General features: G+C 40.5%; 1 protein-coding gene across 1 annotated transcript in view; it reads left to right on the top strand.

Annotated features, from left to right (window-relative positions):
• The first annotated feature begins 6,632 nt into the window (after positions 1 to 6,632).
• The window catches only part of IMPG1 (interphotoreceptor matrix proteoglycan 1), a 102,453-nt gene continuing 82,406 nt past the window's right edge, over positions 6,633 to 26,679 (top strand). Inside the window, exons 1-2 of the mRNA XM_074989131.1 lie at positions 6,633 to 6,699; positions 17,654 to 17,762. Of these exons, the coding sequence (XP_074845232.1) occupies positions 6,633 to 6,699; positions 17,654 to 17,762 (176 nt within the window). The remainder of the gene's footprint in view (positions 6,700 to 17,653; positions 17,763 to 26,679) is intronic.

Raw genomic sequence — 26,679 nt, 5'->3', positions numbered from 1 at the left:
ATCAGGACAATGGATGTTGCTGGACCAAAGAGATCCAGCCATGCAGGGTACAGCGGAGCCCTGCTGGTGGTAGGGAGCCCCAGGGCAGGAGTGCAGTCAGGCGGCCCACTACCGGGACCTTGCCTGGAGTTGGGAGCCCCCCAGTGGACAGCCAGCAGGGAGCCTGGTTGTGACACAGAGCCCTGCCAGCAGCTCTGCAGCCACAGGGACACTGATTGGGCCCAGGGAGCTCCACAGCCCCAAAGAAGGAAGCCCTATTGGCAGTCCCACAGACCACAGCCTGGGCAGAGCCAGCTGGGGAATCAAGCATTTCTGGTAGCTCAGCAGGTGTGGGGACCCCAGCTGGGGCTCAGGGTGCCCTGTGGACATCCCTATGACAGGGAGCCAGGTGGGCACGGGTCAGGGATCCCTGTGGGTAGCCAGTAGCTACCGGCAGCTGGTCTGGGGCCCACACCTGAGCCGGGTAGCCAGGGAAAGGAACCCTCCACAAGCCAGCTGGCAGTGGTGGGGCAAGGAGCCCCCACTGGCTGGCAGCCGTGGTGAAGGCAGGAAGCTCCAGCCAGCCAGCGACTGCAGCCAATGGAGAGGTGGAGCTTGCCAAAGCACCCCACAGTGGCCCCACAGAATCCCCCCCGACAATCCTGCAGATATGCCCCCCCCCGAACTACCCCAACCCCAACTTACCAGCACTGCTCCACAGGTGCGTGGGCAGATCTTGCCCATCCCTCTCTACTCCCCCTGCTGAATGGGGGAGGAGGGGCTGGGCAGAGCTCACTCTGCATGCTGCTTAAACGCATGACTGGCACGCACGCCAGAGGTTGCCAACCACTGTCCTAAATTCTTGAACGCTATCATTTCACAATCGCTTTCACCCAAGCTGACTTCCACTTACAGATTCTCAACCAGTTCCTCCCAGTTTGTTTAAAATGAATCTAGAAGAGCCTGCCCCAGGAGCTTTCTCCACTTCTGAAATTAAATAGATAAATTCTAACTGAAAATGAAGAAGGTTGGTCAAGAAAGGAATGTTAATGCGGTACCAATAACTCACGCAGATTGTAAATGCATCCACACAGCTACCTTCTTCTGTTACAAATAAGAAATGGAATGGTGCAGACATCATGTTAGTAACAATATCACATTAGTCTCAAGATGGCTAGTGAGGGCATTATAGCAAGGAAGTTTTACTCAGGAGATTTTTTGTGACTTTATTACTTGTTTATTCTGATTTATAAAGGAGTATTAAAAGCTTTGATGTTTTATCCATATAAGAAAATGCAGAGATGCAGTGAAGTGACTTTTGCTGCTGTCTTCAAACTCTCTGGCCAATGCAGAATTTCACATTTTTCTCTAGTTGAAGAATTGTACTGCACCAAGAGTCTTTTTCTTAGTGGAGAGAGAGATCAAAAGAAAAATTCAATCTGAGTTATCACTCAATATTGTGTAATTATTATTAATCTCAACCCTAATTGATTTCAGTGGGAGATTTGTCTGAATTAAAGCACAAGGTGGTATCTCCATTTTTATTAAATATATATAATATCCTCATATATTTAGTTGGAAGTTTATAAAAAGTTGAACACATTCCACATTCTAAAGATCACATAAAGCACCCATTAAGAGCCAGACACAGGGCAGACAAGTATTGTAATTGTATCAGAGGGGTAGCTGAGTTAGTCTGTATCTTCAAAAACAACAAGAAGTGCTGTGGCACCTTATAGACTAACAGATATTTTGGAGCATAAGCTTTCATGGGCAAAAACCTACTACATCAGATGCAAATGCAGATGCAGCCAATGAAGCGGGTCTTTTCCCACAAAAGCTTATATTGTAATTGTGTGATTTTGGGGGAGAACTAATCAAGGAGACTTTCTGGAAGAAATACCCTTCAAGGAAAGATTAAAAGCAAGAAAGGGGGCAAACAAAAAGTGTCTGTGATTAAATTACTTAGTGCTTAGTGTTACTGTTAGCAATTCCGGGAGGAAAGGCCCGATCCTCAGTTTCAAGATGTCAGTCACTCATGTGATCACTTTGATAAGCTATCAGACAAGATAAAATACAGAGACAGGCATCCAAGTACTAAAAAAAATAAAACTGAGGGTTTTTTTCATTTATTTTGTTTGGTCTATGAGAATACGTTTTATGAAAACATGACGTTTGTTCCTTAGAGTGGAAAGGAGACGAAAATGTGATGGCTGCATGATAGAGACAAAAGTACAAGGAAGTTCTATCCAATGGAAATGGCTAGAGGAAGTGCAGAACAATGGCTAATCGTTATGCTGAATGCATTAAATTAGCTACAGCACTAATTAGTGACAAAGACATGGCTTTAGTAAGCAGGATGCTAAATGTACATAAGAAAATAATGTAAATCTTACTTAATAGTGATAATATTGATCCAGGAGAGAGGAAAATAATCAGCCAGTCCATTTCCACTTGGCATTGGTCTCTGTGCTCCTGCAGATGCCTTTAATGTACTGTTTATTCCTGTGATCAGCTGTGAAGTCTGGTGCTACTCCTGCATTTCCATTCTTAGTTTCACTTCTCTCCATGCTCAGTGTAAACCATCAGCATTGTCGACAACCATCGATCCAAACTGGATCACAGTATATGCGTAAGAGGTCTAATCAGGTGCTTGAAGAATCCGCTTATGGCTGACAAGTCCAATTCAAGCGTGACGCAGCTCGTTACAAATTCCATAGGTCCATATGTTGTCTGAGTCAGAGTCCAAGATTACAGCACACTACTTTCTTCTCTCTTGCTTTGCTTCCATCCTCTGGATCAAAGCTGCATAATGTTGAGCTGCCAGATTTTCTCTCTCTCTCTCTCTCTGTTGGATGCTTGCTACACTGATGTTGAATGACTTCATATCATTTTTGCACACCCTATGGTACCACCATAAAGGGTAACCCAGCTTTCCTAGACCTCTCCTGAACCTCGCTGCACAAAATATTATTAGGGTTATGGTCTCTCATTAATGATAAATACTGTAATATTTATATATGCTTCCTGAACTGTGGCACAGCTCTCTGAAGCAATATAGCATTAAAAAAGGAAACTAATGTAGTCAGACAAATCATAAGCAGAAATGCACCAGTATATTTAGGTTCTGCTCCTGTTCCTTTGCAACTCAGCATCAAAGCATCAAACAGCAGAGTCTCAGTGGCTTGAGCATTGCCCTGCTAAACCTAGGGTTGTGAGCTCAATCCTTGAGGGGGACATTTAGGGATGTGAAGCAAATACATTAAAAAAAATCTGTTAGGCAATGCAGGGGACTGGACTTGACCTCTGAGATAGGTATATTAGATCAGTTAGAAAGGAGTTTGTTTTCACCTAACTTACTTCCCACAGAACAGTACTGCTGCTTTACTGTTACAAGCATGTAGTTCCTCATGTTTAAACATATAGCTCAAGTACTTTCAGAGGTACTGCAAAATCTGTATTTACTACTTATAAAATTCTAATTTCAAGTAGGACAGGGCTTGTTTGGGAGAAAAAACACACAGACTGTGTGTTTGCTGTATTGATTTGCAGAATCATAGAATTTAAAAGTGGAAAATGTCTCTAGGAATGCCAGTTGAAATGTGTGTTCGCTATACAGAGACGACCTATGGGGATCCTGATATGTCAATTCTAGTTGTGACTAGAATTGTGTATCTGGGATCGACTTTGATCCCTAATGTAGAGGAACCTAAATATCTTTTTCAAAAAGGATTTGAGTCTAAATCCCATTGACTGTTAATGGAATTTAGACTCCTAAATTCCTAAATCCCCTTTGAAGGTCTCCTCTAAAGGACTGAGCTCATAACAGAACTTTTCCTGTGTCTGATGGAAGGTTTTCCTCAGACACAGTTTCTGTAGAAAAAAAAAGAAGAAACAGTATGTTGTCAGCTGGAAGCATTATTTCAAACAGCATAACTAGTGTACTCTTTCAGACATGCACTGATTCAAGGCAGTAACCATTAATAGTTTGAGTTCACCAATATATGTGCACTTATCTTGGCTGAATGGATAGTTCAGCTTACTGTACTGCCCTTTCCATATCTCCCTTGCATATTGTAATGCCTTATAGAATTTCAACCCACCTACAAATGATCTTGCCTCTTTAAGAATATATAATTGTTGCTGACAGCAAGTCAGCTAGAAGACGCACTTCCAGATTAATTAACACAGACCCATAATTAAACATAGTACTTAGAGACAGAATGGTCCCTTGATAGCATTGCTCTCGCTATAATGAGTGTTTATCATTATTGTTTGCTAGGACTGTAGCAGTTATCAAGGTTAGTTGCAGGTTTTTTTAATTAAAAGGAAATCTGTAAAAGGTACTAGCCTTGACAGACAACAACTTGAAATATTCACGCTTTACAGATCACCTCACTATACTCAAATCCCTGCACCATATTTTTTTAGTCATGAACTAGCTGCATAGCCTAATATTTTTTTCTTAAAGTAGCACAACTAAAAGGAGCATTATTAAAGTGTTTTCTTTCTTTTAAAAATCAATTTCTTATTAGGGCTGTACACTCTAATTCCTTGAAAGTAAAATATTTTGTTACCAAACATGTATTGTGCTGTTATTCATGAAATGTTTGTCGTCTCATGGTTGTGTGTGGGAAGGGGGAGATTCCAGGTTCCCGGTCTGCTAATGACTGAGTGTGTTCTTGGGATGATCTCTTAGACTTATACTTTCACAGGTGTCTTCTAATAAGCTTCAGTTAGATACCTTAGCACAGTTTTTACAGCTCTTTAGGTATTGTTACATTCAGTTGCCCAGACTAACTGATTTAGGAAATGAAATATCTTTTTCAAAAGGGATTTGAGTCTAAATCCCATTGACTGTTAATGGAATTTAGATACCTTGATTCCTACTTCCCCTTTGAAAAAGAGATTCAAGGTCCTGAACGAGTCAAGTATTGGGACAAAGAGTTCAGCTACACCTAAATAGCCTCAAAAATCTGTGCCTAAGTGATTTTTGAAAATGAAGTAGGTGCATAAGGGCCTAATTCTCGCTGAAAGTCAATGCGAGTTCATGGTTCCCAGCACCTCTGAAAAATTCCCCTTGCTTACCAAACTGGGACAAAAAAACTGAGCCAAACAAAACAGGATATTTTTAATATTTAATATTTCCCTACATCTTATATAGCCATCTTTTAAAAAAGGTTTTACTAAAAGTTACCTAGCTGTTAAGAGTGCTGGGTAAATTCTGATTATAGTTTGAAAACCATCTCAATCCAGATACAAATGTAATATTAGTGTAAAACTGAAAACTTACTATAAACAGAACATAAAATCTTACTATGGGTTTTGAAAACAGAGCAAGGGAAAAAGGAAGGCAGGTCTAATTTAGCTCCCAGTAATGTCCCTATACTAATTGCTCCAAGTGTTTAGAAGAGGGTAATCTTTGTTTTCTTTTGCCACTGTTTAAATCCCCAGTAAAAATAGAACACTGACCAGGTTCAAATGAAGGTTGATCTTAAAGCAACTTGTACACAAGAGATAGAAGGATTCTTACTCCCAGCAAATAGCCTCCAACTGTAGAGTAGTTACCACATATATTTTAAATGGGACAGACAGCTGCAAATGCCCCCACAGCAGCCTTCCCTAATTAACAAAACTTTACAAAATGTTTAAAATATCGTAGCATAGATAGGATGTAAACATGACACAAGGCTTACCCATGTTATGTAATTGGAATATTTATTTATATAACTGTAAAAGAACTGCTAGATCCTTCCCCACTTTTTAATTTCCTCTCTCTAACCACCCTCCCTCCATCCCAATTCTTCCTTTGGAATCAGATTGTTCCCGTATTGATTGCTACAGGAATTTACTGCTGAGTCGTGGCATTTTACCGGTCTAACGAATGGAGAGTCCATTATCAAACACTGATAGAAATATTGTAAAAGCAACCTTTTCAGTGTGAGAAAGCAGAAGCGCTTCCAAGTCAAACATTGCTGAACAGCTCTGTATAGTCAGTTGTTTCAGACAAGCAATTAGTCATCTTCTTAGAAGGAAGTTCACCATTTGTTAGGGTAATACATTTCAGAAATAATGCAATCAGCTAGCTGCCATCATGTCACAATGCCTCAGCTGACATGCCATATTACTGGAACATCCAAAAGACCAACACTTACAGGTAATGGCCGCTAGAAGAGGCTTCTGTTTTTTAACATGGGTGCTACTGAATTCTTCTGAGGCTGACAGATGCAACTCCAGAAGGTTAATAAGATGAAGACAGCTCTTCCAGCTGGACCATAAGAGGGATTATGGCTGAGCAGCAGATAAACAGATTATTCCAGAAACAGAGCCTGTTGTTGAGCAGGTTGTTGTGGGTTCTCTCTCTCCTTTTTTTTTTTTTTTTTTTTAAACTTCATCACTCTTGTCACATTTAAGATTTTACCAGTGCGGTCCCCTGTTCAGTCTCCTGGAATACAAGTGTCTGTTTGAGGGGGGTTTCAGTAACTGTGTGCTGGCACCTGTTTCACTCTTTGCCTGAGATTCAAAACAATTTCAAACTGCTGGACAGTTTCTTAAAAAATAATTTGGGGATTTCAGTTCATTCAAAAGAAATCTGTTAGGCAGTCCAGACTAGTCACATTTTCTGCACTCCTTGAAAGTCCTGAATTGTCACCATGCATTTGAAAACTGGATTAATATTACTGGTCATTTGTCTTGCTCTCCAAGTTCAAGGAAGCAAAGGTAAGTTCACATGTAAAAGGATTTCATTTATTTTGTGTGTGAGTTGAAAAATCTTTGGAGAGACCAAGTTGTTTTCCCTGGCTATAAAAGTCACTGCCTGGAACTGGGTGCTATTAAAGTCTGGGTTAGTGATGTCAAAGGTTACCCTAAAATTGTTTTGACTTGCATCATGTAGGTTGCTCAACATTAAACTCTCTGTAAAAGATGTACTTTAGTTTTTTTTTTTTTAAACTTATTTCTGTTTTTAGATGAAAGAACAATTACAAATGAGGTAGAAGGGGCAAAATAGCCTAAGTGAACATGTAAGAATATTTGTCCTATTAATGAGAATTCATTGTTACTGAACTGACACGAAAAGCAACAAAGCGTACAGTTGGCTTTACTGGGCTTTGTCAGGGTCAACGTATAAGATTCATAGGTATATACGCAAAATATTGTAAGTGGACAAAATACCATAAAAATACCAGTATAAATAAGGACTACAATACTGATAAATGTGGACAGCAGAACAAGCAGAAAAATAAATCTTTTTAAAAATGAAAAAATACATATACTTAGGCATTTAATAAAAATGTAAAAAAATTTATGCTACTACTTTTTTCTGACATGAGAAATAAATTGAAAATCTGTTTCAATGAATACAGTCCTAAAAAAGTAAGCATTGATTTGTAAGTGTTTAGGAAGAATAAAAGCAAGACAGAATGGGGAACAACTGTTCTGTATTCAGTAAAACAACTAACGATTGTTCCTTTAGACACTGAAAAGTTCAAGTTTCTCATTAATTGTTAAACACAAACGAAAAACTTTAAGATGTGTTTTTCCCCTTGTCCATTTATATACAGAGGGGAGAAAAAAAATCACATTTCTATCAATTTCTATAAAATGTTGGTTTCTTGTTTATTTTCATTTTTGTTTTTTTTCCTCACTTTGTTACTGTTTTTAGAGTGCTTACTAACTTTTCTGTCTGTGCTTTGACATATATATAATCTCATTAAAATCACAGGTCACTATTGTGTCACATTTTGCCTAAGGGAGTCACAAGTCGGCTAATACGTCTTACATTGTTTCAGTCATTGTCCTGGTAGGTAAATGCAAAGACCAGGCAGCATCCAATACAGGGTATTTCCATTTGTATTTGAATATTTGTAAAAGGCAGAAAGAGCCCAGATTCTTCAGCCTGCCGTTCATAACATTTAGAAAACTTTATTTGTGCCACAAAGATTATTACCTATTTTCTCCTTGCAGATTTTGTTGTGTTTTTTAATAAATTTTATCTCACTGATACATAGTTAGGTAGCTACAGAGAACACTTAGAGCACCCAAGGACTGAGGATATTTTACCCTGGCAAAACATAATGAGTCAGCTAAGCGCTAGCACCCCAGTTGCAGTTAATTCGTATGGTGCTGCTTTACCTTTTGACAGCACATAAATAATTGCAATGAATCCCATAGGATCTGGGATTGTGGTTAAAGGCGGATGCGTGAAAGGGAGTGTATGAATCCCATGTATGTGATGAAGAAGTAAAGGTTTTTAAGATTCACTGCTTTTGTAATTAAGACATGCATTTACAAAATTATAAGGTAAAACTCATTCTGAGTTATTAATAATGGTATCGCTAATATGTATAATTGTGATTATAAAATTTGAAAGAAATTGAATGAAAAGTATAGATGAATATTCTGGCTTATCATAATTTGTTTTACCAAGATATTTCAATACATCTGATAACTGTGTAATTGGATGGCATTTTACAAAGAAAATGGTTGACTAAATATTCGGGAAATTTTCATAACAGAGAACCAAACTTTTCTGCAAGAGATGCAGTTGTCATTCTATTGCTTGAACATTTAATAATATCGATGGAAGACATGTTATATAATATCCAGGGACCGCCGTGCACTTGAAGGGGGAAAGTGCTACATGATTAAATGGAGTATGTTCTCTACTGTCACTAATTGTTTTAAATAAATAGCAACACACAACAGCTTGAAAATATTGCTATACTGAGGAATAAAAAACATAGGAATTTCCCAGCTTTTGTTGTTTATCTGGCAGTAATTTGTTGTATACATACATTTTTGGTATAATAATTGGTAAAATCTCCCCAGTGTTTATAAAGTAGGTCCACACACACATTGGGGTTATTTTTGTTCTCATACATGTTCATTATTACATGTATACTAAAACCTTTCAAAAGTAAATTCTGCTCTCAAACAGACATGTATAAGTCACATTGACTTCAAAGGTCAATGGGATTCTCAGAAATTCCTAGGACACAGAACCTCATACATATGGGAGTTAGGTGCCTAAGTGCTTTTGAAAAACCCACTACTTGATTATTTGCATCTTTAGGAGCCTAAATACCTTTTAAAACCTCACTATAAGTATTAAAATTTAAGGAGAATTTGGGAATAGTGGATAGGATCTAGATGTGTTCAAAATTTTCATGGCCCTTCCAGTCTACTATAAAGTGCAACAGCTGTACAGGTATATTTGGAAATATTAACCATTCTTAGGAAATTTGTATGCACAAATGAAAATTAACTTTTTTCCCTTGAAAATATTCATAACACTAATAGACCATAAACTAATTCATGACTTAATCTGTTGCTCATTTTTTCTCTGGCAGAACTATCAAACTCAAATGACTGTTTTCAAGGCATACAAAAAAAAAATGGAGTTAGTTTTCTGAAATACCGGTTGAGCTTCTCTAATCCAGAATGCTCTCTTCTGGCAACACGCATAATCCTGCATGAATTTAGTTAGCTGAAAGACCACTTTTACTGGGTGGGGCCAAGTTTCTCATGACCCCCAAAAAATTTGTTTCCAGCCACCACTCCTGGCTGTCAGTGTCCTGTGCTATTATTTAGTTATAATTTACCACTAAATGTCTTCTAAGAACCCAGTGAGCAGTGGAAGTGTTGGTAATGCTGCTAGACAGTATTAACCTCCTGTGGTCTTGCAAATTCTCGCTGGCACTGGTCCAGTCCTGAAGATGCTGAATTAGAGCTGTTCAATCTGTATTCTATTTTTTCTCTTTACCAAACTATGGGGGTTGATCCTGCTTGAAGCAGGGGGCTGGACTAGATGACCTCCTGAGGTCCCTTCCAGCTCTACGATTCTGTGATTCTGAAACTAATTTTGTTGTGAGACCTTCAAAAACCAAGGGGACTACACATGATAATGTATTACCACACATGTTAAATGTATTAGCAGAGTGGAAAAGGTACCCTTTTCCCTTTATAGGCTGAATAGACAGAGCTTCAGCAAAGCTCCAGAACTTGTTAATCCTAGGAGGATCCAAAGACTGAACTTTGAATTCAGATTGTATTCATTACCTTACTACTAAATTGGTACAAACCATTTTTAACAAAAAAAAAAAAAAAACCTTATGTAGGCCAACACAAAGTGTGTGCTACATTTCAACCTAGAATCAATGTGAATCATAAAGCTCTGAAAATACTTATTCGCTGGTGAAAATGTCAACAGTTTTGAGCTACAGCAGGCTCTCCTAACATTTTGTATTAGAAGTACATATTTTTGCACCCCACTTTCAGTGAGAAACAATGTAAGCACAATGGCATAACAGTGCTCAAGGCTGCTAAATACAAGGGTGGGAGTTTTTTTGTTTTGTTTTTGTTTGTAGACAAATATTATCCATTCAGCCACAGTCATTCTTTAGGAGACAAAGGCTTTCTCTGTGCTTTGTGAAATCATTTTAATTTGTTCTGACTTATCCCTTCCCATGGAGCTGCCCCAATTCAACTGTAACTGTTGCAAGTATTTGATACATTACTATAATTGCCCTTGAGAAAAGGGTTAAACAAATATATGCCAAAGGAAGGGGGAAAAATAAAAAAAGTGAAAAAAGCATTAAAATGTTATTTGCTCATCAGAATTATTCCACAGTTCATCCATCAAATAGAAATTCATCATGTGATATTGACCAATACCCTTATTGAAATAAAGGACTTTTTTTTTTGTCAAGCAGATGGAACACAGCCACAAAGCAACAAAAAGGGTTTCTACAAAACAAATTGGTGAAACGCCTTTAGTTTCACCCTGTGGTGCTGACAGCCCCTCCGTGTCCCTAGACAAGGCAGGAAAGGGGCCACTCCTCACCCCCTAATGGGCTGGGACCTCGTATGGAAGGAGCTGGACCGGGCTAAGCCAGCTTCCCCCAGGCAGCCTCAGTGCTGTCCAGGACATGTCTCATGGGACTCCAGCAGCAATTTAAAGGGCCTGGGGCTCAGGCTGCCACTGCAGTACTAATGGCAGCAGCAGCTGTGAATCCCAAACCCTTTTGAATCAGCAGGTCCTGAGGCAATGGCCCCCTTTGCTCCTCCCAAATTGCAGGTTGGGTTTCACCAAATCTCACCTTTCACTACAGGCAGACAGGATTTCCTCTTACAATAAAGGAACAAACCAGAACCAATTTATAATCTCACAAGTCCAGATCCTCCTGAGGGTCCATATCTCTCCCAGTCCAACCCAGTCTGTTCAGACAGGTTTCAGTACTTCCCAGGTGTAGCTCAGTGGGCCAGCTTCCCTTTTTTATATTTGCTGGTTTACATTATATTTTGCTTTAACATATTTAGCCGTAATGCAAGGAATCTCTAGTTTTTGTGGCAGAGCTCTGGCTTTGACTCAGAGGTTCTGTGCTTCTAGGTGGTTCGGGTTTGCCTCAGAGACTCATTGTGATTCTCAGCATAGCCTCTTTCCCTTTCTGGAGGCAAGGGTCACAGCCTACTTAACACATCTCCATCACAGGCCAGTCAAGGGGTTTGGTGTGAGAACCCTCCTTTGTCTCAGTCTCACCTCTCAGGGAGTGTCCCTGTAGTGGTGTGGGGAGGGCTGGGGAGAACCCAGGCCTGGCCTATACCCCAGGTTCCAGCCCAGGGCCTCTAGTAGCAGCAGCAAAAAATAGTTTTCCCTCCACTATCAGAGCTATAGGCCATCCCTGGACCTCTTCCCCAAATGATCCCTCATAGCACTTTCCTCCTGGTACCTACCCACACTCGTCCTCTCACCACCTTACTCCCACCCTCGCTGAAGGGAAGCGTTTTAAACTAGTCCCAGCAGGTTCTTAACAGGCCCTAGATGCTGGAACTAGGGGTGTAGGAGTGTTGCAGCACCCACCTGACTTAAAGGATTTCCCTTATCTATAGTATTTACCGTTTGGTTCAGTGATTCCCAGCACCCCATCTACACGACAATTGTTCCAGCACCCCTGTAATGGGCTGCAGGTGTTCTGATTAACTTGTGTCTCGATTGATTTTTGCAAGTTCCTCATTCACTCCAAGTGTCTCACGGTATGCACCTGACTTAACTGGTACTAATACATTCCTAAACAAAAAGCAGTCAAGTATCACTTTAAAGACTAACACAACAGTTTATTAGGTGAGCTTTCGTGGGACAGACCCATTTCTTCAGACCATAGCCAGACCAGAACAGACTCAATATTTAAGGCACAGAGAACCAAAAACAGTAAGCAAGGAGTTAAAATCAGAAAAAGATAATCTCTCTGATTTGCTCACCTTGATTATCTTTTTCTGATTTTAACTCCTTGCTTACTGTTTTTGGTTCTCTGTGCCTTAAATATTGAGTCTGTTCTGGTCTGGCTATGGTCTGAAGAAGTGAGTGTCCCACGAAAGCTCACCTAATAAACTGTTTTGCTAGTCTTTAAAGTGCTACTTGACTGCTTTTTGTTTTGATAGTGTATAGACTAGCACAGCTTCCTCTCTGTTACTAATATGTTCCTGGCTGCTCTGGATCCACTCCGGCCCTGTCACTTAGGCTATGGCAACACAGCAGCATGATTTCAGAATAAGCTATTCTGCAAGAGATTTTTTGGAAAATCTCTTCAGAAATAGCATATCTACACACAAAATGCTTATCAAAGAGCACTGAACTATTTTGAAATAGAGCATGGTTTCCCAAACTGAGGGGTGTGCCCCGCTGGGGGTGGGGGGAAGAAATTCCAGGGGGCGTGAGGTGATCCAGCCCCGCCCCCCATCATTTCCCCCACCTGGTGAAAGATCCGGCCTTTGCTTCCAGCTCTCAGCCCCTGCCATTTTACGTGGGTGACCGGGCACAGCTGCTATAAAAAGCAGGCAGCCAGCAAAGACCTACGTGGAGCTAGAGGCCTGTAAAGGAGTGAGTGTGGGTTGGAGGGGAGTAGGGGGAGGGTGGGGTTAGATGGGGGCCTGGGGGTGCCTGGCTTAGTGGGAGGGCAGGGGAGGGGCTTGGGTGGACGGCTTGCAGGGCTTGGGCTGCCACCCAGTGTGCAGAACACATGGGGCTCAGGCAGCTGGCCCTGGCAGAGTGGGGTTTGAGTGGCTGGCTCCAGCAGCATGGGGCTTGGGCAGCTCAGGCTGGTGGGCGGGTGGCTGATCTCAGCAATGTGGAGCTAAGGTGGCTTGGGATGGTGGGTGGGTGGCTGGCCCTGCCAGTGAGGGGCTCAGGTGGGCAGCTGGCTGGCCCACGGCTGGGGTGTGTAGCTGGTAGGAGGGCAGGCTGGTCCCAGGAGATGGCGGGTAAGCAGGTGGCTGGCCCTAGTGGTGTGGGGCTCTGGCAGGTGGCTCTGGCAGTGCAGGTCTCAGGTGGGTGGGTGGCTGGCACAGGCAGCTCTAGAGGCTGGCATGGAGCTCAGGCATCTGGCCAGCTGGGGCTGCACCAGGCAACCACAAGGGGCCAAGAAAAATTATATGTGCTTCTTTTTCATTTTAAATAATATTTTATATCAAGCTTTTGTATTTATTTCAAATTATGAATTGAATTCTTATTGGGGGGGGTTGAATGATAGTAAAGAAGAGGTGGGGGGGTCTGAGGGGTTCTCAAAATAATCAGAAGAGAGGGCATGATGCCAAAGAGTTGGGGAACCACTGAAATAGAGTGTCCTCACAAAATAAAGCTTATTTCAGATTAGAGCCCCTGGAACTACTATAGATTATTTCAAAATAGCCCCTATTCCCTGTCCATACATCCCTTACGCCAAAATAACTATTTCAGAATAGGCGCTGTTCCTCGTGGAATGAGGCATGCAGAATTCTAAATAGCTGTTTTGCTGTGTAGACACTCACAACGTTATTTTGGAATAGCAGCTGTTATTCCAAAATAACTGTGTGGTGTAGACATACTCCTAGGGAACAGAAAACTAGTCATCCAGTGGCCAGTATATTTACCTTCTGCCAGACTACTGCAGCCACCTGGTCTGAGTCTGTCACAGTTTATATTCTGTAAGGCTTTACAGTTAGGATGAGGCTTGAGGCCAATGAACTTTGCCATAAATAAATTTAGGTGATCCATAAGTTATGGGGAACTAACAGTAGGCTGTAAGGGGGAATTTTGTCTATAACAACATTAGCCAACCACAGAACATGAACTGACACCAACTTATGGAAAGTTTTGAATGAAACATAATACTACAAAGGCACCATGGCAAAGACTGAATGAACATGTAGCACCTCATTAGCATAACGGCAGCCGCGGCAATTCGAAAGTGCAGCTTTTCGAATCGCACACCACCTGTGGAGATGGGACCTTCCGAAAGGCCCTCCCTAGTTTTCTAAAGCCTTTCTGACTATCTGGTGAGCATCTTTCGAACCCGCTCATTAACATGCCCCTTTCGAAAGGAAGGGGCATGTGCAGCCTAAGACTACGGCTACACTGTAGCTGTAAGTCAAAATAACTTACACAATTTGTGCGACAAAAATTGCATTAGTTATTTTGAGCTAATTTATTTTGAACTCAGTAACATCCAAATGGCATGGAAGTTCAACATAAGCTGCTCTTTCAGAGTTTCCACTACCCCTTTCATGACAAGGGTTAGCAGAACCATGTTTAGCCGTGCGGTTGCTATTCTGGGATACAAATGTATCCTGAAATAGTAATCAAAATGTAGCCGTAGCCTAAAAGTATTAATAAATTATTTATTTGAACATATTAAAAGTTCCTATTGGCTACATTTACACTAGCGAGTTTTTTCAAAAAAGCCAGGGCTTTCTTTAAAAATCCCATGGAACATTTACACACTAAATGTGTTCTTTCAATATTGAACTGGGAGAATGCAGAACTTTTTCTGGCAGACCTGTTCCTCTTCCAGATGAGGAAGAGTACCTTCTCCCAAAAGAATCTTTCAGAAAAAAAACATGTAGATGTTGTGGGGGGGCCTTTTTTTGAATGAGCAGTGCTCATGGTACCAGATTTTTCAGTCCCTGGCCCATTCTTTTGAAAGAGCAAGGGCTGCATGGACCCTGTCTATTGAAAGATCAGATTAATTTTCTGATCCACTTTGTTGTGTGTTGACACAGTCTTTCAAAATAAGTTTTTTTTCAGAAGAGATCTTCCAGAAGAACTTCTTTCGAAGGATCTCTGTAGCGTAGATGTAGCCTAAGTGTAAGTGTTGCACCTATGAACACAAAGATTTCCAACCAGAAACTAATTGTAATAATAGTCTCACTGCTCCTAAATTTGGAACAAAAACATGTTTACTTTCAATCTAATAACTGAAAATCTTTATTTAAGGCTACAGATTTGATGCCTGAACAGGGACCCACAGGCCTTCATACCTGAAAGATGCATGCAGGGAAATGTGGGACATCAGCCCGACTGCATACCTCATTGGTTATTATAGACTAGTCCCTGGGGCTTATATATGTACAGTTGCACAGGGGTCTGGTGACCCACACTTTCAGATAGCAGTGGAGTTTATTACTTTATACTTTTATTGGCACCAAAAGGCCACAATAATTCTAAATTTATATAGTTCAAGCTACTTTAATGTCAGTCCCCCTCAACTGTCCTGTAGGTTCCCCACTGGAACTTACAGGCTAGGAGTAGACATAGTAGGAGCACATGCAAGGTAGAATATTAGACATGTTTTCAAAAAAGATGTGAAATCTTATCTCAATGTGTAGAATATATTTAATAAAATACACATGATTAAATGGTTTTCAAATTTAGCAAAATAATATTAAAGTTAGAGGCATTTTTTTGCCTACTTCCCTTTTTTCTCCCAAGCAAAGAGGAAGCATGTTGTTTATTCCCAACATGTCACCTACTGGTGAAAGACCCTCAATTTTGCAGCTGACGATTACTTTGAAAGTACAAGTTAAAGGCACAGAGACTGTTGGCTTGGTAAATTACATGCGCTGTGCTGAGTGCACGGTGACAAGGTCTTTATGACGGCCGGGGGTGGGAGAGAAAGCTTTTGGTATTTTCTGATAGGTAAGGTTCCTTGTTTCTTTGATACCTCTTCAACTGCAAAATTGAGAGTCTTTCACCATTAGGTGACATGTTGGGAATAAACAACATGCTTTCTCTTTGCTTGGGAGAAAAATGGGAAGTAGGCAAAAAAAATGCCTCTAATGTTATTTTGCTAAATTTGAAAACCATCTAATCATGTGTATTTTATTAAATATATTCTACACATTGAGATAAGATTTCACATCTTTTTTGAAAACATGTCTAATATGTCTACCTTGCATGTGCTCCTACTATGTCTATTCCTAGCCTGTAAGTTGGGGTGGGGAACCTACAGCCCAGGGGCCACATCTGGCTCATGAGGCTTGGGGATCCCCCCACTCCCATAACATCATGAGCAAGCACTGGCACACCAACCATGTTGGGGATGCCATAGCTGTAGCATCAGCACTGCCTCCCTGCAGTAGGTGGGTAGTCCCCAGCCTCATGGGCCCACTCAGGCAAGCTAGGGCCAGATCTGACCTCAATCCCTTGCCTCCTCCCACAAGCCCCTGTCACCTAGACCCCACATGCCCACCCCACTCCTGTTCGTCCTCCCAGATCCTGTGCCCCACCCCCAACCCACTTCTGCAAATTCGCTCCTGCCCAGACCCTTTATCTTTATCCCACTCCTGCACACACACCATTCCAAATCCCACACCCTCGCACACGGAGCGAGGACGGTTGTTGGTTTTGGGTTTGTTTTTTTTTGGCTTCTTACTTGTGCGTGACCCCTAATTTATTTTTCTGTGAGTCAGTGGTCGCTGATCCACAAAAAATAAATCATGATGCTTATTATAGCTCCTTACTCATTGATGATCTAATTGCAATTTGCCTTCATATTTCCTAAACAAAGAATTTGTTAATTTTTTTGTCACCCATTTCTTGTTTTAATCTAGGCTCTAAAGACTCAAAAGAAAGCAATCTCCTGCCTAAACAATCACACTTATTTTATGGGCAAACCAAGGCTATAAACTCAGAACAATTAATAATTTCAACACATAGGATTTCTGAAGCTGCTATAAATAACAATGCCTAATCCATTGGTTGTATTGTCTACATTATGTTGGATTTATTGTTTAATACATTTTTGTTTTATATCATGTAATTAGTTTATAATTTTTCACATTTGGGGACAGTTTTGCTGCAACCACAATCCAACCATATTTTTGGGCACATCGGTCTGAATAATAAAACTATTAATCACAAAACATTTTTCTTTATGGTACCACACTATCATAATGGTAAAAGTAGACTCTACCTACCATTGATGTGTGCCTATAAGACACCTGGGGTTCAAGCTTTGCAAAAGTTAGTCAGAAAAATAGAGATGTTTGTCTCAATAAACAATTTATGTGAAAATAACCTTTTCACACACAAATAGTTTTAATTTGAAGTTTGTCAGGCAATGCAACCAGTTGTTGAGCAGAACCCAGATTAAAATTCAAAAATGCAGTAAGTAAAACTGTTACATTAATATAGAATTCAAAATTATATTGAGTTATATTATACCTATAATATTTTATAACACACTTATGTTTTTTGTTTGGTTCTTATAATCATGACTAATATAAATATAAAAATCAAGTTCCAGCTAAACTAACATGGTATCAAAATAACCAAAATTATCACCCCGACAAGATGGGGTGCATATGCCTTTAGTGAAAGAAAGTCTAGTTGACTGTTTGTAAATTTGCTTTCTTTATGCAGTACTAGCTGTTTGTTCAGAAACTCACGAACTCGAGAGTTTGTACCACATAAAGGAAGGAAAGAAAATAACCTTTGCTGTAAACCTCCAACTGGGGTCTGAAGAACATGGGTACCCTCTGATGCTAGAACACTTTTTGGTGCATTGCTGCCTTCTTTGAAGCCATGTAATCTTGCCTCAAAATGTCAGTATACAAAACTTGGAGAAAGCCTAATAATCAAAACAGTAAATAAACCCCCCAAAATGCACAAGTTCAAGTTCTGCTTAACTTGGATTAATGTGAGCTAAGCACAACCCAAAGCCACTCTGCAGCTGTCTGCGCACCCAGCTCCCCCAGCTGGGGGAAGCCCAGGAGAAGCCGTGCCTGGCTCCCCTCTGCTGGTGGGAGCCAGGAAGCTGACCAGCACTGGTCAATTTCTTGTCTCTTGTGAGAGGTGGGGAGCTAGATCCTGGCTTGCAGATCAACTAATCCACAAAGAGAGCAGCTGAGTGTCCTGGGAGCAGAGGATTGCCATGAGCAAGGCTCCAGCTCCCCCTGCTCCCAGGAGACTGGAAACTGACCAATGCTACAACGCTGGTCAGTTTTCTGGCTTCCGAGATACAGGCAAATTCAACTTATACAGAGGTTACCAAGAAGGCAACCTCTGTGTAAGACGGGGGTCTACTGTATTAAATTGTATTGCCTAACCTAATGCTATCTATCTATATATGTATTAAAACACAATATACATATTTAAAATGGACTTATGGTAAAGGGCATACCAAGCAAAAGTGCAATCCTCTGGAATAAGCTAATAAATATAATCATGAAGACCATCTTTAGTAACCTGGAAAATGTTTTACCCTCTCATCAGTAACTCCAGGGTACCAAAAGCATAACAAATACCATATCCCATGTATCAATTTTGGCATACAATAAACATGTATATCACAATTAAAAACTGAATAAAGCCCCACTTTTAGTCAAGAATTAGTTATAAAATGGTATTGTTAAAACTGTTCTACATTATAAAATAGAAAAAGCTACTTGTTCTAATTCTTATTAAAAAGTGCCATTGCTCTCCACTGAGGGCAACTCAAATATGGGCTGTGTAACAATGCACCCTAATTAAAATTCCTCCTTAACTAAAATTAGATAATGACATCCCCTTAACTGGGTTCAGTCCAGACAAAAATGTATTTGGTTGCTTGGCAGCTACCCATTCAGCAGGTAGCCTCAAAAACAATGGTCGACAACAAACACATCAATGTACCTTCTCTGGTAGTATATCATGCAACATAAAAAATTCCATTAGTGGCCTGTTGCTCTAAAAAGGAGTATCAGTATGCTGGCAAAAAATGCTTAAGCTATAAACACTACACTGTGGCCAAAGAAAAGGTACCAACAAAACAGCCATGGTCATTGGTAGCCTATCAGATTAAACACATATTTTGTATTATCTCTATTTGCTTTGCTGAATTAAGAATGTGTAACTTCACTAAAAGTGTTATTTATTTAGTCTGATCTTGCAACAAAAGCCAGTCAACCCTCAAAGTTATAATGGAAAACCTTTAAATCAGACTACTCAGGAGAGCAGGCTGGACCCATTAAGGCTGTTCATTTTAACTTTGCTTCTCAACAACCCTTTAATGCAAGTTCAGCAACACTGCTAAAAGGGGCTAGTGAAGACAATGTCAAAAAACTTCCACTTGGAACAAAATGCAGTGAGGTTTGTTGTGGTTCTTCACTCCTGTAGAAGTGTATTGTAGATTCATGGACTGGCCCCAGAAAATGTTCTGTCTCCTGCACAGGCAAGTTTTACTTTTGCAGGGGATAGTTCCTTTTGCCTGAGGACTGGTACCCTTATCTGAGAGCTTTCAGTGATGTTTTAGACACTGTGGCTTCAGAGTCCTAAAAGTCATTGTTTAGGCTTGGATTCATGCAGCAAGAGGAACCTTACCAAACATGTATGATATTTTACTGCAAAGTAGAAGGATCATTCTTCACTGAATTTGTTGCTCAGTGAGCACTGCCATAGACTGTAGGCAGTCAGTGTTGGTGAAGAAGTTTTCCACCCTGACTCGCTTCTTAGTCTTGGATTTGGCAGCTTCTGTGGAGACTGAGAAGGCGGCTCCCCTGGCCTGTTATACATCCTCAGCATAGGCTTGGAGAAATTCTGTTTTGATCTGTCTTGTTTTCAGCGATTGGTGCTTGAGTTTCCATCTCCCTCTCATCATCTGGGTTAGGATGTCAGAAAACCAAGGACATCTGTGTGGGCAAGCTGGGAAAACGAGTGGTATTCCTGTGATCAAGTTCCTCAGGGATATTCAGTTAAGGAACTGAACTCCTTCCCATTAACTGAAATTCCAATGCAGCTTGTCCACTGTTTAGTGAATACTCCTGGATTCTGCTACTGCAATACTAATCCAGTTTGGCAGGGCTGGAGGACAGAGGGGAGACAAGGGATATAATCAAGTGTCCCTTTTCTATTCCTTGCAAGTCCTTTACTTACCAATTTTAAAGTCTTCACTTTTAAAACAGCCCTTGTTTTTCAAATAATTGTTTCTTATTCAAGCAATTATCTCTGTCATCTGTAAATTTTATATTTGGAAATAAATCAGATTTCGCTGCAGTTTTATTTTAATACATGTCCTTGACTCAGGATTTTTCTTTAAAAATTATGAAATTGGATCAGTAATTCCTTCCCGGAAGAAAAATGCCATCAGCAGTATACAGCCTCATTTGAATATTGTGTTCTGTAAGACACTTTCTCCAGACACTGACAGGAATTTTGCCTGAATGAATAATGAAGGACCTCCAATCATCCTATGGATCAGCAAGAGATGACAGCTCATAATCACAGTTCTACTAGAGCCTTGTGCCCAGGATCCCAGCTCCTGGCATGATGTTATAACTTCAGACTCTCACTTCAATTTTTTAAAGTCAGATTTTATCCCTCATGTTTTTAAGCAAAAGCTTGGACATGTGACCTAAGCGTATCAATCTGCATTGCCCTAATGTGGCCTTGTTCACCCTTGTTCTGTCCCACAAAAGCTCATCACCAAATAAATCATTTTATTAGTCTTTAAAGTGCTACATTTCTGCTGTTTTGTTTTGTTCAACCCTGTTGCTTGTCCCCCCCACCCCCCAGCCCCATCTGAGTGGAAGTGGGCTGTAGGGGCTGCCGTGGTAACAGGATACACTAAAGTCTGCGGCAGAGGCACACACCACTGCCACCAGAACCACCAGCTTTGGCTTGTGAATGCTTTGGGCATACGGCTCTGAGTAGCAATTGCACCTTTTATGCTCAGCTGGTCATATAGTAGCTTTTTTCTGCTGTTAATATTAGTCATTCAGTTCTAGAGACCTGTTGATCTATTTTAATCCTTGCATACTACTACAGAGTCAAATATCGACTACCCCTCTGCACGACTTGCAGTAATTTTAATTCTTGTTTCTGGCTGTCGGAAACACTTTCAGAGGAAGCAGTTGAAATAAGATCTATCAGAAACACTAATCTATCCCTGTCTGACCATTTTCATGTCTTCAGAACAGTATTCAGATTATTATCCACTCCTCTGATTATTTGCATTGGCACATGCCTAGGGAAACAAATATTTATATGATGTTCTGTAACTGTCTGATATTCACATACCTGGCAGATAATTAGGCAATTCTACTCAGGCAAGTCTAAAAATTGCTGCTATGACTCCTGCAGTGTAATTAAAAAGACAAAAACAATTGTGTACCGGCTTCATTTATAAATATGCAGTCACTGCACGGTTTTCTTCATCACCAAGTGGTCAACTCTTCACACACAAGACTACTACTTATCACACAGGTTAACAATAAATCGTACTAGAAAATGTAAAAACCAAGTTCTGTAACATCCACATATGGTGAATTTGATATTGATTCAGATGTTAAAAACTCAGACAACAGCAATGGATATGAGGAGAGTCTCTTTCATCTCCAGATTTCCCTTTACTTCCCCACCCCTACCCTTCCTGCCTTTTTTGCCACTTGCAGTTTTTCCTATTACTCAATAGCCCCGGTGGGAAAGCTCCAGCATGCCAGTCACAAGCAGTTCATGAGTTTTAGCTGCTGGTGGGCCACCAGATGGTTGTTTACTTGAGCATCTACAGGCAGAGACCCACAGCTCCCAGTTGTCTCTATTCTTGGCCAAAGGAAGCAGAAGGAAGTAACATAGGTCGGGCCACGCCTTCCCACAGCCCCAATTGGCCAGTGATGTTGAACCGCAGCACCTGAGAGCTACACGGCTCCATGCCTCCAGATGCGAAGGCATAGAAAGTGTCTGACAGCTTGCTAATGGCTAACCCTGAAGAACTATGTGAGGCCTACAAACCAGGGGACCCCTACCGCTGCTATTGCCTATCCATTTCCTGCCCCCTTTTCCTGCAAGTCCATAATTTACTGACTTCTAAATTATCAAAGGGGTTTTTTTTTTATTGTTTTCTCTTTATCCACCTAAAAAACACCTGACAGTTTCAGTGGCGCTGGAATTAGGGTGCTGCCATGCATCCTGGCTTGCAGTAGTCTTAAGAAACATCAAATCCCTGGTTTCCACCATCAGTGTGCCCCACTGAAAAAACATACTTCAGCATCCCTGCATAATTTTGTTCTATTTATTTCAGGCAGTTTCTCCAAATTCACAGGAAAGTGGACTTTGATTTACTCTTGATTTTCTAATAGTCTTATTTTTTCATGTAAATGTGTTCTCTTGGTTTATCACCTTTCTCCACCACTTAGAAAGTTTGAATTTTTTCCAAAAGCAAATGCTGTTTGCAGCCAATTCATCAGCATCCAGGCTTCATGCACATTATGTTACCCTCTTATTTTCTGCCTCAAAAAGTTTTCCAATTATCTCCCGTATTCACCCCTTCCTTTTCATATCAGTTCTTTCAGCTAACAATTTCTTCTATTTACATTTTTGAGTATCTGAGTAAAGTATGCCTGAGGCTTATTAAAAACTCATCAGAAGTATTTTAAAAGTGCATTTTAACATGAATATTATAATGTATGGAGCATTAAAGAACAGAATCTAAAACAGACTGATTGCTTCACCCAGGGGTTCTTTCATTATCTTCATCAAAATGCTACTTAGCCAGCTCGCTAAGGCTGTGTCTACACTGGCACAAATCTTCAAAATAACCATGCTGATGGCCATTTTGAAGATTTCTAATGGGTCACTGAATTGAATATTCAGCACCTCATTAGCATTAGCACGCTTCCAGCCATGGCGCTTCGATAGCACAGCTTTGGAGTGCCCGCAGCGCGGCTACATGGGGGTCCTTTTCGAAAGGACCCCTCACATTTCAAAATCTCCTTATTCCCTTCAGCTGAAATGTACGGGGTCCTTTCAACGAGGACCCCCACGTAGCCACGCCGAGCTGCACGGGTTTGAAAGCAGCGCTTTCAAAGGGCCATGGCCAGCAGTGTTTGAATGCTAATGAGGTACTGAATATTCAATTCAGTGCCTCATTAGTATTCTTCAGTTTGGCTATTTGCATGGCCATTTCGAAGTTTTGGCCAAGTGTGGCCACAGCCTAACATAGGACATGTCTACACCACAGCCTTATTTCAAAATAAGCTATTCAAAAGCTTATTTTGAAATAACGCTGCTATGCACAAAATGCATTTTGAAATAGCCCTTAGTTATTTCAAAATATAGTGTCTACACTGCTGTTTCTACACATGGCTCCTCCTTTCGGAGGGGGCATGTTTATGAGGCAGTTCAGAAGATGCTAATGAGGTGCTGACATGAATATGTAGCACCTCATTAGCATAATGGCAACCACACAAGATTCGAAAGTGCTACTTTTGGAATGCATGCCACCCATATAGATGGGGGCCTTTCAAAAGGACCCCCTGACTTCAAAACCCCTTCTTCCTAACCCAAATAGAGTTAGGGTTATGCAGCATCTCATTATGCTAGTAAGATGCTGTATATTCATGTCAGCACCTCATTAGCATCTTCTAAACTGCTTCATTAACATGCTCCCTCCAAAAGGAGGGGGCTTGTGTAGACATAGCCCATACATAGTGCCTATTTCAAAATAGATCCAGTGGACACACTGGCTGCATCTACACTAGAACTGTTTCTACACAGGCCACTTCCTGCGGAAGTGGCATGCTAATACATGGAGTGAAAGACGCTAATGAGGTGCGGATGCAAATTTCCTGGGCCTCATTAGCATAACATCACGTGATTTGGAGTCCAGAAGACCATTTTTCCAGACTCCAAAACACCGTGTAGAAGCGTGGCCCCGGCTGGGCTTCTGGAAGAAATTCTTCCTTCCAGAGGCCCCTTCTTCCCAAAAATTTTTGAGAAGAAGCAGCCTCCAGAAGAAGGACTTCCTTCCAGAAGGTCCCCCTGGGGGCCGCGCTTCTACACGGCATTTTGGAGTCTGGAAAAATGGTCTTCTGGACTCCAAATCACGTGATGTTGTGCTAATGAGGCACAGGAAATTTGCATCTGCACCTCATTAGCATCTTTCACTCCATGTATTAGCATGCCACTTCCGCAGGAAGTGGCCTGTGTAGAAACGGCCTAGCAAGTTCTTGCAAAAGATTTTTCAAAAAAAGGGGGCTCTTTTGAAAAAGCCCTTTGAGCGTCTACACACAAAAAGTGTTCTCTCAAAAGTAAATCGAAAGAATGTAGTGCTTCTTTTGAAATCACACTTCCTTTTCCATTTCAGGATGAGCACCCCCTTCGAAAAGCTTCTTTCGAAAAAAATGCGTGTAGATGCTCTGCAGGGCCCTTCTTTCAAAAGAACAGTCTTCATTTTCAATTCTTGGCCTGTTGTTTCGAAAGAATGGTGGCTGTGTGGACGCTGTCTTTCAAAAGAGCAGATCACTTTTTGATCCTCTTTTTTAGTGTGTGGATGCACTCTTTCAAAAGAAGCTCTTTCAAAAGAGATCTTTTGGAAGAGATTCTTTTGAAAGATCTCTATAGTATAGACATGGCCGCTATGGCTGCATCTACACTAGCCCCCTCCTTTCAGAAGGCGCATGGTAATGAGGCAGATAGGACAAAGGGGTTTTCAAAGTCGGGGGGCTCCTTTTGAAAGGACTCCATCTACACAGGTGGTGAGCATTCTGAAAGCAGCACTTTTGAATCACACATGGCTGCCATTATGCTAATGAGGTGCTGTATATTCAGGTCAACTTATCATTAGCATCTTCCAAACTGCCTCATTACCATGCCCCTTCCAAAAGGTAGCTAAAAGGTATTTTGAAATACATGCTATTCCACATGCAATGAGGTTTGCCAATTTCAAAATAAGCCAACCATTATTTGAAAATTATTTCAAAATAAAGATTGCATTGTGCAGATGCTAGGAAAGTTATATCAAAATAACAGTAATCATTTCAAGATAATTGTGCTGTGTAGACATACCCATATACAGCTTACACATTATTTTGATTCTGTTAAACTATTTTAAATCAAACTTTAACTGTTGTGTCACGTGATACTTGTTGGGTATAATGTATATAGAGATATTTGCCAACATGTGGATGATCTGAGTATATTTTGTCATTACTTATACAATAACCTCTTTAATATCGGGCAGCTCCAGGACTGGGAGGTTGCTGAATGTTCACATATGTGGATAATAAACAGTTATACCTATCCATGCATAACACTAAAGAAAAACAAGATTAGATATGAAGAAGTAACAAAAATGTATGCAGGGTACTTTATTTACCAACAACAGTAGTATTGTACACTGTAAACTTATACTGTATTTGCCGTATTTGTGCTTATTTTCATTGTACTGTACTTATGGAAAATGTAAGTAAAATTTACTTGCTCTTTAACTTAATACTGTATATTGTAATTATTTTAACTTTCACTATACATCTACTCTGCTTATGTGAAACTTAACTTAAATTTACTTTATCTGTAACATAAACTTTGCTTTGAGGCCGGTAGATGTAATAATGAAATGTGATGCATCTTATGGTCAAAATGTTGGTTATTTGAGAATTCTGGATGATAGAATGCCAGTTGAAACAGAATTTACTGTAGGCATTATTCTCCATAAGATAACACTGAGCTGGAAATATATGACTTTATGCTATAATCTACAACCTACTACAAAGGTTCTTAACACCTCCATAGTGTCTTCCATCTAAGAATCTAAATAATTATGAAACCGTTACGACATCCCAACAAGCTACCTTTAAGACATCCCAGCAAGCAATATCTAGCCTTATTTTTTTCCAAAGGAAATTGAGGCATGCAAGGGTCAAATTTTTAAAATGGAATTTCATTGAAAGTCAGGTTTCTGAAGGCTAGATTTTTACAAAATTTAGGTGCCTAAAGTTGCCTGTTGGGATTTTCAACAGAACTAGGAACTTAAAGCGACGTGAATGAGGCACCTAATCAATTGCGGCAGTTTTGAAACTCATGTTAGCCACCAGTATGAATCTTTAAGCACCTAAGTACCCTTAAAATATGGACCTAAGTTCCTAAATCACTTTTAGAAATGGGACTTAGACTGCTAAATCACTTGGGCCTATATCCTCAAGTCTATTCAGGCACCTAAATTCCATTGAGTTAGGCCTCAAAATACCTTTGAGGCTCTGGGCCATAAGATGCTTTTGAGAATTTTTCCCTAACTCTTCTCAAGGGCCTGATGAAATGCATTCTAGAATACTCAAGGAGCTGATAGAGGAGTATCTGACCCTGTAACTATCATCTTTGAAAAGTTCTGGAAGTGAGGAGAGAGTCCAGAAGACTGGAAAAGGGCAAATATAGTATTCCTCTATAAAAAGAGGAATAAGAGCAACCCAGGAAACTACAGACCAGTCGGTTTAACTTCAGTGTCGAGAGATAAAGGAGCAAGTAATTGAGAAATTAATCTGCAAACATCTGGAAGAAAATAAGGTGATAGATAACAGCCAGCCTGGATTTGTAAAGAATGAATTATGTCAAATCAATCTGATGGCTTTTGTTGATAGGTTAGTGAGTCTTGTGGATAAGGGAAAAGTGGTGGATGTGGTATACCTAGATTTTAGTAA

This window comes from Carettochelys insculpta, chromosome 3 (assembly GCF_033958435.1).
Source record: "Carettochelys insculpta isolate YL-2023 chromosome 3, ASM3395843v1, whole genome shotgun sequence".
Taxonomy (NCBI): Eukaryota; Metazoa; Chordata; order Testudines; family Carettochelyidae; genus Carettochelys; species Carettochelys insculpta.
The sequence above is the reverse complement of the archived record's forward strand: the minus strand, read 5'-3'. Positions and strand labels throughout refer to the sequence as shown.